General features: G+C 44.1%; 1 protein-coding gene across 2 annotated transcripts in view; it reads right to left on the bottom strand.

The window, feature by feature from the left end:
• Window positions 1-12,464, bottom strand: part of LOC117246796 (corticotropin-releasing factor receptor 1-like) — a 99,827-nt gene that overhangs the window by 47,224 nt on the left and 40,139 nt on the right. For both annotated transcript variants that reach the window (XM_033610770.2, XM_033610771.2), the window contains exon 5: window positions 5,333-5,418. In XM_033610770.2, the coding sequence (XP_033466661.1) occupies window positions 5,333-5,418 (86 nt within the window). The remainder of the gene's footprint in view (window positions 1-5,332; window positions 5,419-12,464) is intronic.

Here is a 12,464-nt window from a genome sequence, read left to right as displayed (position 1 = left end):
TTTCACAGCATGGTAAAAGTACTAAGGATCTGACTCCTTCCTCCTCCACTGGATGTAATAAACTGTATATGTTTGTTGTGTTTTGTTTTGCTGTCAGGCTAAATGTTGTGCTTTGTTTTGGCCATGAAACATTGTGATGCAAATTTCGGAGGAACCTGACAAAAGAAATCAAATCAAAGCAAACAAAGTGGTTTGTTTTACAAGCACTGACGCACAGCTCATGGTTTCTAAAGCTAATATGAGGCTTCAGCAGTCTGAGTTAGATAAATCACACAGGTATGTTTTCATCCTGGGAGTTACATATACGTGTATTGTCCCTGAACATTTCCCTCTGCTGCAGTGAAATGCTTCTTACCACCAAACAAAGGATGTAGATGTTGCCGTCCATGTGTTACAGTGGAGTCACAATATAAAGGGATCATTTCAAGGTTAGTGTGACAGAAGGAGTGATTACGATGATTAGTGACGACACATTGAAAGAGTAATCACTCAGTGTCTATATGAGGATGTGTGCAGTAACACAGACCTGATAAAAAGATGTGAATCAGTCCTTTAACAGACACGGACTTGTGCAGGACTGGCCAATACATCAGGATATAAATCAAGCACACAGGAGGCTTTAAAATGGATAGCAGAGCTCGGAGAGAAGGGGGTGGATGACAAGAGGATAATATAGGACCCACCCACCACTAGCCTCAGGTCTGTGTGAAACTGTGTGGGCCACGAGAGTCAAACTCAGACCTGACTCACTCTCCTCCTGAAAGAAACAACAAAGGTACTTATCGTATATTTGAGAAAATAACCTCCAGTGAGTCCCAAAAGGAGAAAAGGATTCTTTTTCCCCACAAATAAACTTTCCAATAAGCCTTTGATCCACACACTCTCTCCTCCCAGAGGGGCCGCTGCATATCCGGTTCAATACAGGCTGAACTTTAAAGAGAAGCTACTTCAACTCCCCCTCCTCCTCCCCCCTGATGTCAATCACGCCACCGCTGTTACCTGGTGATTTATTTCATGGCCACAAAAAGGAAAAAAATCAAACACACATTTTTAAAAGGTCAGACAGTCTATATCCATCTTCTGCGGGCGATCGATCCGACATCAGAATCTCTCAGAAAACACTAAATGAAGGCTCTCATTCCACAACATGCTCACAGATCTATAAAGTACAAATGACTACAACTGCACCGCGTCTGGTGACCTAACTGGCAGCTTTTTGTAGTTGGTTCCTTTTTTTGGTATTTGACAGATGACAGAGTAAACTGGAAACAGAGAGGCATATGACATGTAACACAAGTCCCAATGCTAGAATCACACCCCATGGCGTGCACTGAAACCACTCGACATCAAGGTGCTCCACACCTGACAGGTTTAACACGCCGTCACACGTCAGACTAAATCCTTCAGAGATTAATTATATCTCTTTTATTGTAAACAAATCCCACGAAGAGACTTAAACCAACAAGTCTGTGGATCCAGAGCCTGATGAAACCAAACGATCCATGCAATCTGAGTTTTGTAGTTGGGATTAAATATGGGAGACAAATAAAACAAACAAACAAAAATGGTGCTTCAAAAATAAAGCTATATCCGGTTTTTGTACGACACACTGCAGAGATAACTCTGACATGAAAAGCTTGACATTTTAGGAAACATGCCTGTGGCACCGTGTCCGCCAAAGGGTCTTTTCCCAGCTGAGGACAACAGACGCTCCTCAGGAAACACCCAGCTGGAAGCGCTTAAGAGTGCTTTGGAGGCGCAGCGGTTCTCCAGCTGAGACGCTCTGCTTGCGTCTGGTTGCTATGAAACAGAATATCCCAGAAGTAATAATGTCAGTGCAAGGTAGAGTGCTTGTTCTGGATGAAGGGAAGACTGAAGCACGCAAGGAGAGAGGACAGACCTGCCAGTCTGAGTGGGGTCATGAGAGGGAACATACAAACATATAGCCCAGTGGTTCTCAACTGGTCCAGACATGAGGTCCAGGTTTCTTCTTCGTCATTAGTTCAAGGTCCACACAGTGAAATATATCAGAAGCCCTTTTTAAACAGGAGTTGTGCAAATCTGCAGGAAAGCCCAATCAGTGTTTTTTCAGCATTGGCAGTATAAAAACAAAATCAGGGAGTGCAGCAAAATGCCGCCTACCTACTTTTGTTTATACAGAATGTGCCTTTTTCGGGGCAATGGGGGGCGTGAGCAAGTAACAAAACGTGTAGCTCAGCGTGTGGCGTAAACAGTGACGTGGGAGGGAAGCCGCGGCTGGTCAGTCCTTCGGCGATTCTCTCGTAAGTCGGCCCGTTCTTCACCGTCCCCGTCATCTGACGGTTAATGGCCTCTTCGTTTGCGAGGGCAAGGAGGACGCACAATTCCTTGTCTCCCCAGTTGCTCATCTTTACAGTGTCTGTCAGGTTTGTGTTTCCCTCTTGCTACTAGCTGCTCGCTAATTCCTGCTATCAGCTGTTTCCTGTTTATCCACCGCCAGTGGCTCGCATGTGCGGCGTCATCAACAGCTCCTCCCACAAGTCATCAACAGCTCTTCCCGTTGCAGAAGGCCGCCTCAGTCTGTTTAAACCAAAAGGGTTCCACCAATATGTCTACCCTACGAGGCGGAAAATTGGGCACCTCGGATCAACTCGCCAATCCGGCTCTAAACGGCCCAAGACTCGCGTAAAATCTGGCAGTGTAAAAGGATCTAGTGTCATAATTGCATTTGAATGTGTCGTCAAGCTGGTTTGCTGTCTCTGTGGAGTGGCTGTTCATTAGTCGCTCACTCTACAGCAGGAAACAGCACTTGACAACAAGAGCTCTGTGCTGGATTTCCACTGTGCTTCAAAATAAAGTGTGTTTTCTACAAATCTGACACGTTTGTGAGTCACTTGCGGTTCATTCAGAGAGGACCTGAGACCCATCAGTTGGGAGCCTCAGGTATAGTCTACAGTATATGAACATATTTCCCCTCCACTGTTGTCATTGTTGTTCAGCATGTAAGATGTGACGGTTGGTCTTTGTGGTATTTGTCCCTCGTCCACTGTAACTGGACGGCTGTGTAAAGTTTAAGTTAAGTTTATTTACTTTATTAATCCCCCTGAGGGGAAATTCAATGTTTTCACTCTTGCTTGTCAATTACACACAGGTCCCAAAGACACACACATGCACAAACAGGAGTGCAGAGACGAGTGCAGTGTTTGAGCCAAAGTTTAGCGCCTCATCGTGCAGCTGACACTTGAAGCAATGTAAATTTGCAGCGTTCCCCTTGTAGAGAATTTAAAAAAGACCCTAACCTCAGGAAAAAAAATGCTTTGGTGAACACGGCCTGTGAACGTCCTTGATATCGCTCTCATGTTTGTGTGTTAAGCAGCTCGACCTATGAGGGGGAGCTAATCTTAGCATTAAGAATTGTAGCAGGAGTAAACAGTGAGCTAACGTGTCCATTTTATATCGCTGTTTTTGTGCAGATGAAATAAACAAGATGCAATGTGTTGACAGGCAACTTCAGAGGCGTTGGCAGGTGTATTTTTTCAGTTACAACAGAATTCCTCCTGCTTTTAGTCTTTATGCTAAGCTAAGCTAATTGCCTCCTAGCTTGAGACACAGACAGCAGTGGTATCAATCCTCTTATCTAAATCTTGGCAAGAGAGCAACTACGAGTGGCTCCCAACATCCTTTGAATCTACATGTTTTCTTCACCTTCTGTGAAAAGTTAAACATCCTTAGCAACCACTAACAAATGACCTTAGCGAGACGACTCGCTAAACAAACTGACTCACTTGACATGAACGTGACATCAGCCTGATTACATTAGGTGACACCAAATTAAATCTGATTATACCGTAACATTCACCATCCTGCTGCTGTAACTGCTAACCAGAGCACCAACTGTGTGTTATTCCGCCACTGAAAATAATCCCCAACAAATGCACTTCCTGCTGTTTGATAAAAACTACAGCTCCCAGCTGTTTTAGAAAATCACTGAGCCTTTAAAAGATATGAAACTATATATTGGAGAAGTGTTTATAAAGCTCACAGTCAGGGTAGAGAGGTCAGACAGTATTTAGGGACGGCCTTCAGTCTTTTTTGTTGACAATATAAATTAATATAGGACATGGGCCTAATCCTCTTATTTACTTCCAGCAGCTCAACCAGGGAAGTGAAGTATTTCAACTGTTGTTTTTATCATCAGTAATGTTGAATTAAACAAGTATTTTCTAAAATAGTCTGTAATTTTCTATCTTTCCAGTGCAGCAACCTGCCTGATAGTTATTATGGAAATGATACCATTTAATTAGTTTAATGATTGTGTTAAAAGGCACAGACAGGGCAGAGACTCGTACTCACATACTGCTGGCTGACAAATGATTCCAGCTTCATCCTTTAAATGCAGGACAGACTGAATTGTCTCTAAAATAATTATAATAAAAAGAGCAGCTCATCAAATCAGCACAGGGTAACAATGTTTATGGAAACTCCACTGTTTAATATTCAGTTGCAGCAGATGGTGAGGTCAGGCAAAACAAAACATACCGTGTCATGTCTCCGTCATGTAATTTTACATTTCACATACAGTACTTCAGATGTCTACTCGTTGCAGGCTGATTTAGGTCAGCGTGTTCTGTCTGAAAGCTTTGTCCTGTGCTGGATGGATCCTAATTAAAACGGGCGCTCATCACCACCACATGTGCACTTCACAATACTCCATCCAGGTGGAGGCTAAGAGCATGCAAAAAAAAAACAACAACAACAGAACAGCAACATGTGAAAGGATGAAAATCTGGAGCACAGCAGGACCTTAACAGCAGCGTGCTCTGCTTTCAACCGGCTCTGTTTTCTTGCTCTTCATCGCCAGAGGACAAGGGTGTTTAGAAAAATCACAGTTGTTGTGGCTGCCATTTCTTTTGAGGAATTTACAAAATGAAACCCTTCTTTGGTTTTGTGCGTTCAGAGGAGAAATAGCTGCAGGTTGATTTGCAGATTTCAGGCTCCCACCTACGTATGAAACCAGCCAAGCCCCTGAAACATTAGGCAACATGACATTTAAGCTGCAGTTGCTTTTTGATGCTACTCATTTATTGTGCTTTTGGGGCCTCTAAGTGATGCTGCTGGGCATTCACTGTATTTATCTTTTGGCCTCTAATGCCCGTTTATGGCTGCAGGCCCTGAGCACCCGAACCCTCAGTCCATATTTACTATAAATGAACCTGCCGCAGTCATCGTCCACTGCCGACCTCGCCGCCTGTGTGGCTGCGTGTTGATTATGTTTCATGCTTTCAGGGTCTTTGTGAAAAGCCTCATTAATCAGTATACATGCACACAAACGCCACACGCTGTGACATCTTACCTCCTCGTGAAGTATGGCCTTACACATGGAGTAGTTCCCCTTCAGCGCCCACGTCCCATTTGCAAGACATTTCCTATAAACATTATCTGCAGAGAGGAGGAGAAGAAAGAGGACAGAGGGACGCTGTTAAAAAAGATGCTTCTCATATTTCCTTTTGTTCAGAGAGTGATTCTTGTTTTGGCCACGTATGCCTGGAAATGCACAAAATGTGAATTCCTGCTCGATGCATAGTGGCAGTGTGACCTTTCTGCTTTTGAGGCTAATAGGGAGAGATATCGTTAGAGGTAGTCTTACAAGCTGTGACTTTTCACACGTTTGCTGTCAGGACAGTCTGCCACCCTCTGCCTAGGCATTGTTATCGTTCCTTACATTTAGACCGTCGCTTTTTATCACCAATGACCTGCGATCGACCCGCATTTTCTAACATTTTACGCAAAACAGTTTGTCCCTGTGTTGTGCTGTGCACACAAGGTGTGGGCAGAGAAAGGCAGGGACAATTCTTCACATAAACAGTTATTGATGATTCTCCTGCGAGCTGTGACATAATTTTCTGTTTAGAAAAAAAACACCATTTCTGCACATGGCTGGATAATGCAACCCAAATAGTCGGGGGTCGGCATGAAGGCTCTGACAAGTGATGAGTAAAAATATATTTCTCCATGCAGGCTCGCCCTGTCATCGCACACATTTCTCGCCACATTCACGGGACAGACATGAAATAATCTGTAACAAATTTCACATTTGTCATTTCACATTTATTATTTCTTAAGATGAAGGAAATGAAATCATCAAACAGGATACCGCCGAGTTGAAATACTGCAAATGAGGCAATTTAAAGTTAAAAGGAGCAAAATATTTCAAAGATGATATTTATTTTTACATCATCGGCTGTCTGCAGGTGAGGCTGCTGGATCTGACAGCCTGAGAGCTGAGGTTCACTTCATTTAAATTACAAAGCATGGATGAAACTAAGTTAGTTCTGGTGCCTGCCACTTAATAATGTTAACAGGCTGACATATACATAAAAATAGAAAAAAAAAATCACACCAGTTTTCAGAGGAGAAAAAGCTCTCTGTCACCGGGTTTAGACGATCAGCATTGAGAGCACGTACCAGTGTGTCAGACAGTTAATCACTCGTCCCAAAACAAAACATTTTTCACTCACTTATATGGACAGATCTGACCCTGATCTCCAGGCGGGTCGACTCGGGTCGTTAGAAACCTTTCTCAGTGACAGATTTCAGAGCAAAGAAAGTGGAGAAAGTGAAGTTTGTAGAGCTATCGCTGACACAGTTAAAGCTTCAGTGGGTTTTTCTCTGCATGAGGAAAGCTGTCAACACCCAGAAATAATGAAACACAGCATCAATAAAATGAAGTGCTTGCTAGAGTCTGTCTTCTCTGAGGTTAGCCAACATTTAGCCAAACTGCAAGAATCTACACTGTCGGCACTGAAGGTAACCTGGCTCCAGGCCTCTGAAGTGCTGTCTGCATCTCAGCGCTCATTAACTCTTTGCTTCCCACAGATGGAAGAACAATGGACCCAAGTTAAAACAGCTCAAATCAATATTATTTGGGATAACAATGGCTCACATGACTGCTTTTTTGTGAGAGGGGTCGTTCATTGTGACAAATCGACCGAGCATTGTTGCCCAACTGCAGCTTCCCTCATCTCTACAAAACGCTTTATCAGCCCTCTTCACACTGCACTTAGCCCCAGGCTAGAGAAGCTGTTAGCCTGGAGCTAAGGGAGCTGTTAGCCTGGAGCTAAGGGAGCTGTTAGCCTGGAGCTAAAGGAGCTCTTAGCCTGGAGCTAAGGGAGCTCTTAGCCTGGAGCTAAGGGAGCTCTTAGCCTGGAGCTAAGGGAGCTGTTAGCCTGGAGCTAAGGGAGCTGTTAGCCTGGAGCTAAAGGAGCTCTTAGCCTGGAGCTAAGGGAGCTCTTAGCCTGGAGCTAAGGGAGCTCTTAGCCTGGAGCTAAGGGAGCTCTTAGCCTGGAGCTAAGGGAGCTCTTAGCCTGGAGCTAAAGGAGCTCTTAGCCTGGAGCTAAGGGAGCTCTTAGCCTGGAGCTAAGGGAGCTGTTAGCCTGGAGCTAAGGGAGCTCTTAGCCTGGAGCTAAGGGAGCTGTTAGCCTGGAGCTAAAGGAGCTCTTAGCCTGGAGCTAAGGGAGCTCTTAGCCTGGAGCTAAGGGAGCTCTTAGCCTGGCTAGCCTTTCACATTAAAGCCCCTTTTACACTGCACCAAAAACCTGCTAACAACCGCTAACGTCTGGCTTTTTACTGTAATGGGAAAGGTTGCAATCTGGTTCTGATCAGCACTGATGGAAACACAACAAGCGGCACAACCTTCACTGATGAGATGCAACGATGCACTGCCACAAAATACCACCCATCTCTCACCAAGCAGCGTGCAAACATTGATCCAAAGTAGCCCACACCGAAAAGCGACTGAATAAGTGAGAGATATAAAAAAGAAGAGACCTCAGGCCTCCATGCTGCTTTCTGCTGTTTACTAACCTGTTTTCCGGCCTTTCCATGATGTTGAACGTCACACACCAGAAAGAACGAAACACACAGAGAGGCATACTCATCTGCTGCAGAGCCGTGTACACAGCTCCGGTCTGGTGGCGATGGGAAAAGAGTTTACAGCCTATTTTTAGCGTGTTTACTAGTGTTTAAAAAGATTTAGTTTCACTGCTTCAGTGTCCTCCGATATTGGCTGCAGTGACACTACTGCTCTTACTGTGCTACTCTCACCAAAAAAACGCCTTTCCAATTTGTCAAATTGGTAATGTAAACAGCAGCCCCTTCAACTACCACTGCTTTGTCAGTGATTTTGGCATCAGAGCACCCACGCATCAACAACGCTAAAAGCCCAAAATGAGATGAAATGCTGTCAGTAACAACGCAATATAAAGAGCTGGAAAGTCCCAACAGGGCAGACAAGAGGGTGGTGGATGGGTCCATCCAACACACCCTGGACTTTCACCCGAGAGGCCGCTGTTCACTTCCTGTGTGAACGTAGAGCCAAACCATGATGTTTTTTTTCTAACCACCTGCTTTTGGTGCCTAAACCTAACGTCAACAACAAAGGCAGGAGGATAGCTAGCGTGTAAAGGCCCTGACACACCAAGCTGACGGTCGGCCGTCGACCAAAGTCGGGCCGTCGGTGAGCGTCTGTCGCCCTAGTTTTTGCGGTGTGTCCCGCACCGTCGGCACTTCGGCGTCGGCAGCTTTTCGGCCGATTGAGCATGTTAAATCAGCGGCGGAGCTTGTCGGTGAGAGAGATCACTCTGATTGGATGTTCAGGTTTCATTTCCTCGCCCCTGTAGCGAGTGAATCTGCCTGTAGTGAAACCGGGGCTAACCGGTGCTTCCTCCTCAGGCTCCACTTCACTCAGCTGCCCCACAGACCCGCTGCTTCTTCACACTTTAACCTGAATAACAAACCGGAGCTAGCTGGGAGCGGCTAGCGGAGCGTTAGCCGCAGCGTGACCGGAGGGAAGCACAGCCAGTTAGCCTCCGCTAGTCTCTGAGCTAGCCCCGGCTCTCCGTTTGGATCCAACCGGAGCACCGAGCCCTGGTTTGTTATTCAGGTGTTATCCAAAGTGGGAAGAAGCAGCGGGTTTATCGGGCAGCTGAGTGAAGTGGAGCCTGCGGAGGAAACACCGGGGCCGTCTGGATGTAATAGTCCGTGGAGGTGCTGCGGTGCTCGGCTGCACAGATAGGAAACCCCTCGGCTGACAGGATGTACCACTCTCTCACTCCGCTCTCTCTCACGCAGGCGCAGAACGTACGTGCTACTTGGCCGTCGGATGTAGTCCGTGTAGTGTGTTCAAATGCAACTGACACAGGGCGACGTGAGGCGACGTAGACGACGCAACAGTTGGCTTTCGTCACCGCTAGTTCTTTGCTGTCGGTTTGGTGTGTCAGGGCCTTAATACGTAGACATGAACAGCACTGACATGCAGAGATACGTGACGAGTGGAGATGAGAATGCACTGAGATAGCAGTGTGTCAGGTTCTGCTTTTTAAAGGAAATGAGAGATGACACTGTGATCGGTTGAATTTATGTTACACCCAAAACACACCTAGGATTAATTAAGGGACTAAATACAACCCCTCTGCCTTCTGTGCTTTACTCTGCACAGAGGTTATGCACCATTTAATTAGCACAGGTGGTTGGATACGCCCTAAATGCCCCTACGACATGCACTTTGAGGATGCATGATGGATCGTTTAATTAGAGCCCCGAGAGCACGAGCAGGTAGAGTCTAAAATTCTGACTCACAACAATAACACAGTAAGTCTCTGGTCTTTCTCTGGTTTACTGATTAACATCCAAACACAACACTGACATTTCAGTTGTGTCCACCATGAAGAAAAGCTCTGTTTGAACTAGAAAGAGAAACCTGTTAAATGCATCCACATTATCGTGCTGATGGGCAGAGATGGAGGCCGATAACCTTAAATGCATGTTTAAATAATGAGAAATTTGGGGAAGGATAAGAGATGAAATGGGACTGGGTTGCCTGAGGGCAATAATGTGCAATGAGCTGGGTAAAAATAGCATGTTGACAGTGTAAGGGGACTGTCATCCCCAATCAAGATTACCTAGCCTGTGATATTCCCTAAACCCCAAACGCAATATCCTAGAGAGCTTTAAAATCTGTCTGTAGAGAATTATGTCAAAGTCAAAAGTTCTGTAATAGACGGCCCTAAAACACACACACACACACACACACACACAGAATTCATAGTTTTGTTAGATTCTTTGGATTCTTAATGGAGTGACATTTTTCAATTTGAGTCCAAGGACGGCAGTTCACTATCTGCATTTTGGATTTTAAACTGCTTTATTTCTCTGGAGAAAATCCATTTCCCATAATCAGACTTCTAACTCACTGAATTTAAGCACACTGGCAAAAAATTTCCTCAACAAAAAACCACACATTTTCAGAGCACTCCCATAATTCCTTCTTGTGTTCAAATCAAACCGCATGACTGGACAACTTTCCTCTGGGTTCATGATCCCAAATAACGTGAACGTATTACAGTCAAAGCAATACAGTCTTTTTATTAAGAAAGCACAAATTTAAAAGTGCAGTGAAATTTTTTAAAGAAATGTGTAAAAGCAGAGAAACACAGGCCCACACAGAGACGTCGCAGCAGAGCCAGAAGCTTAAAGGTATAAATGGTAGCGCCGTCAAATCAAGCAGCATGACCTTGAAATAAATTTGTTCTGGCACTGGACCACACAGTGATTTATGACTGTTAAACCTCTTTATAAAAATAGACAGTATTTGTCCTTACATGTATTAAAGACTCAATGTCACTGAAGATATCCCTTCATGTAATCAAATTAAGCAATATGTTCATTTAGTTATGTTTTGGCTTTGTTTGCACGAGAGGAGGTGAGAGCAGTTTCACAGCTGAAGCAAATTAGGGTGGATTTAATGCCCAGGCACAGTTTCATCACTCCTTAGTTATAATAGCAGCAGCACTGTTGTTGTTGGGGCTGGATTGTTGTGCACAATGAAATGTGTGGAAAATGTCTGAGAGCTGAAATAATTTGGAGGAAGAGTTGGACATTTTAGGAAATGTGCTTATTTGCTTTGTTTGTTTGTGCGAGCCAGATGAGACGACTGATATCAGATTCATGTCTGTCTGTGGCTGCAGTCAGGAAACTGTTAGCTTAGCATGAAGGCTGGAGGCAGGAGGAGACGGCTCTGTGTGAAGGGAGGAAATATAACCTGCCTCTAAAGCCCACTAAAGACGCGTTAGGACCCAAAGTTCCAGGGACTTTTAGGACAACTTTTTAAGGAACTACTCCTTCAGCCCACTGTTACCTGTGTTTCCACCTCAGTCTGCAGAACCATCAAGGTTAGCCAAATTAGTCCTCTGACAAAGCAGCATGACGGAGAGCTCCTGGTGGAGAACACACTGCAGCTGCAGTTCAGTGTGCAGTCGTTTCATCTGAAAGTTTATTTAAAAAAATTCTGCTTTGGTTTTGTCTCGCTGCGATGACATTTACTGCTGCTCATAATTGCTTAAAGTTGGATGTAAGGGATGAAATGCAGAGAGAGGAAAACAAGTCTCCACAGTAATCAGTGTGTGAGTGCTTGATGGTTATTTATTTGTGCTTTAGAACGTGACCATCGTCAGAAAATAACGTTTTATATCTCTCAGTCACTGACTTTCTCACAGCACCGCAGCGTTGTCTCTCTCTTTGTCCCCTTGTTCTGAAATCGTCCAATCATAAATTCGTCCTTGTTTAATGAATGAAGCCACACACGAGTTGAAGCAGTAGCGCTGTGTGTGTTTGACCGAAGCCCCGCCCCTTAAGTTCCTGTATTTTAAAAAAGAATTGACCCCTCGATCGGGCACTTCTGATGTGGAGGAAAAATAATGTCCAACCTTGACAGGAAAGGAAGGTGAGGAGATAATTCAGACAGCTGTGAGTCGCTGGAAGGAGAAAACCAACATCATCAGGCTGACTTTCTGTTTGATTAATAACCATAATTTGATTGCTGTGAATTTATTCTAATTATTATTTGGCTTCAATATAAAAAGGTTCAGTTGATAAAGAAGCTAAATTGATCATTTTGTGAGTAGTTTGTTTTAAATCTATGGATCATTTTGGGATTAATGCAGCGATGAGGGACGAGTTTGTACGTCGTTATCTGATTCTTTATCTGTTCAACAAACAAAATAATCTGCATTCATATCTGGACTCTGAATGGGCGGAGTTTAAACCAGAAGTGGGCGCGACTGGGATGTAACTGGAAACTGTTATTTTAAGCCTGACACTGATTCGGGTTGATCAGCATTTGCTATATTGATTATTTATTAGAAAACCGTCTCAATCTCAAGATTGAGTTTCAGATCATTTTGGACCGTAAAAGAAAGAGATTGAACACAGCTACCAAAATGAGGATGTTCTTTCATCATGAGTACGTACTGTATATCCACACGATAAAACTGATGGTTAAAACATGATTTCAGAAATAAACCTGCAAAATCTACTGGTAAAACTATAAACCTTTATCACTGTCACATCCTTTGTTTCTGTGCTCAACACTGAGGATATTGTATCTTGTAAAATAATAAAATAAAAAAAAGAAATTCAACTTGCAAGTT

This window comes from Epinephelus lanceolatus, chromosome 21 (genome assembly GCF_041903045.1).
Source record: "Epinephelus lanceolatus isolate andai-2023 chromosome 21, ASM4190304v1, whole genome shotgun sequence".
Lineage (NCBI taxonomy): Eukaryota > Metazoa > Chordata > Actinopteri > Perciformes > Serranidae > Epinephelus > Epinephelus lanceolatus.
Note: the sequence above shows the minus strand (reverse complement) of the source record. Positions and strands in the feature narration are given on the sequence as shown.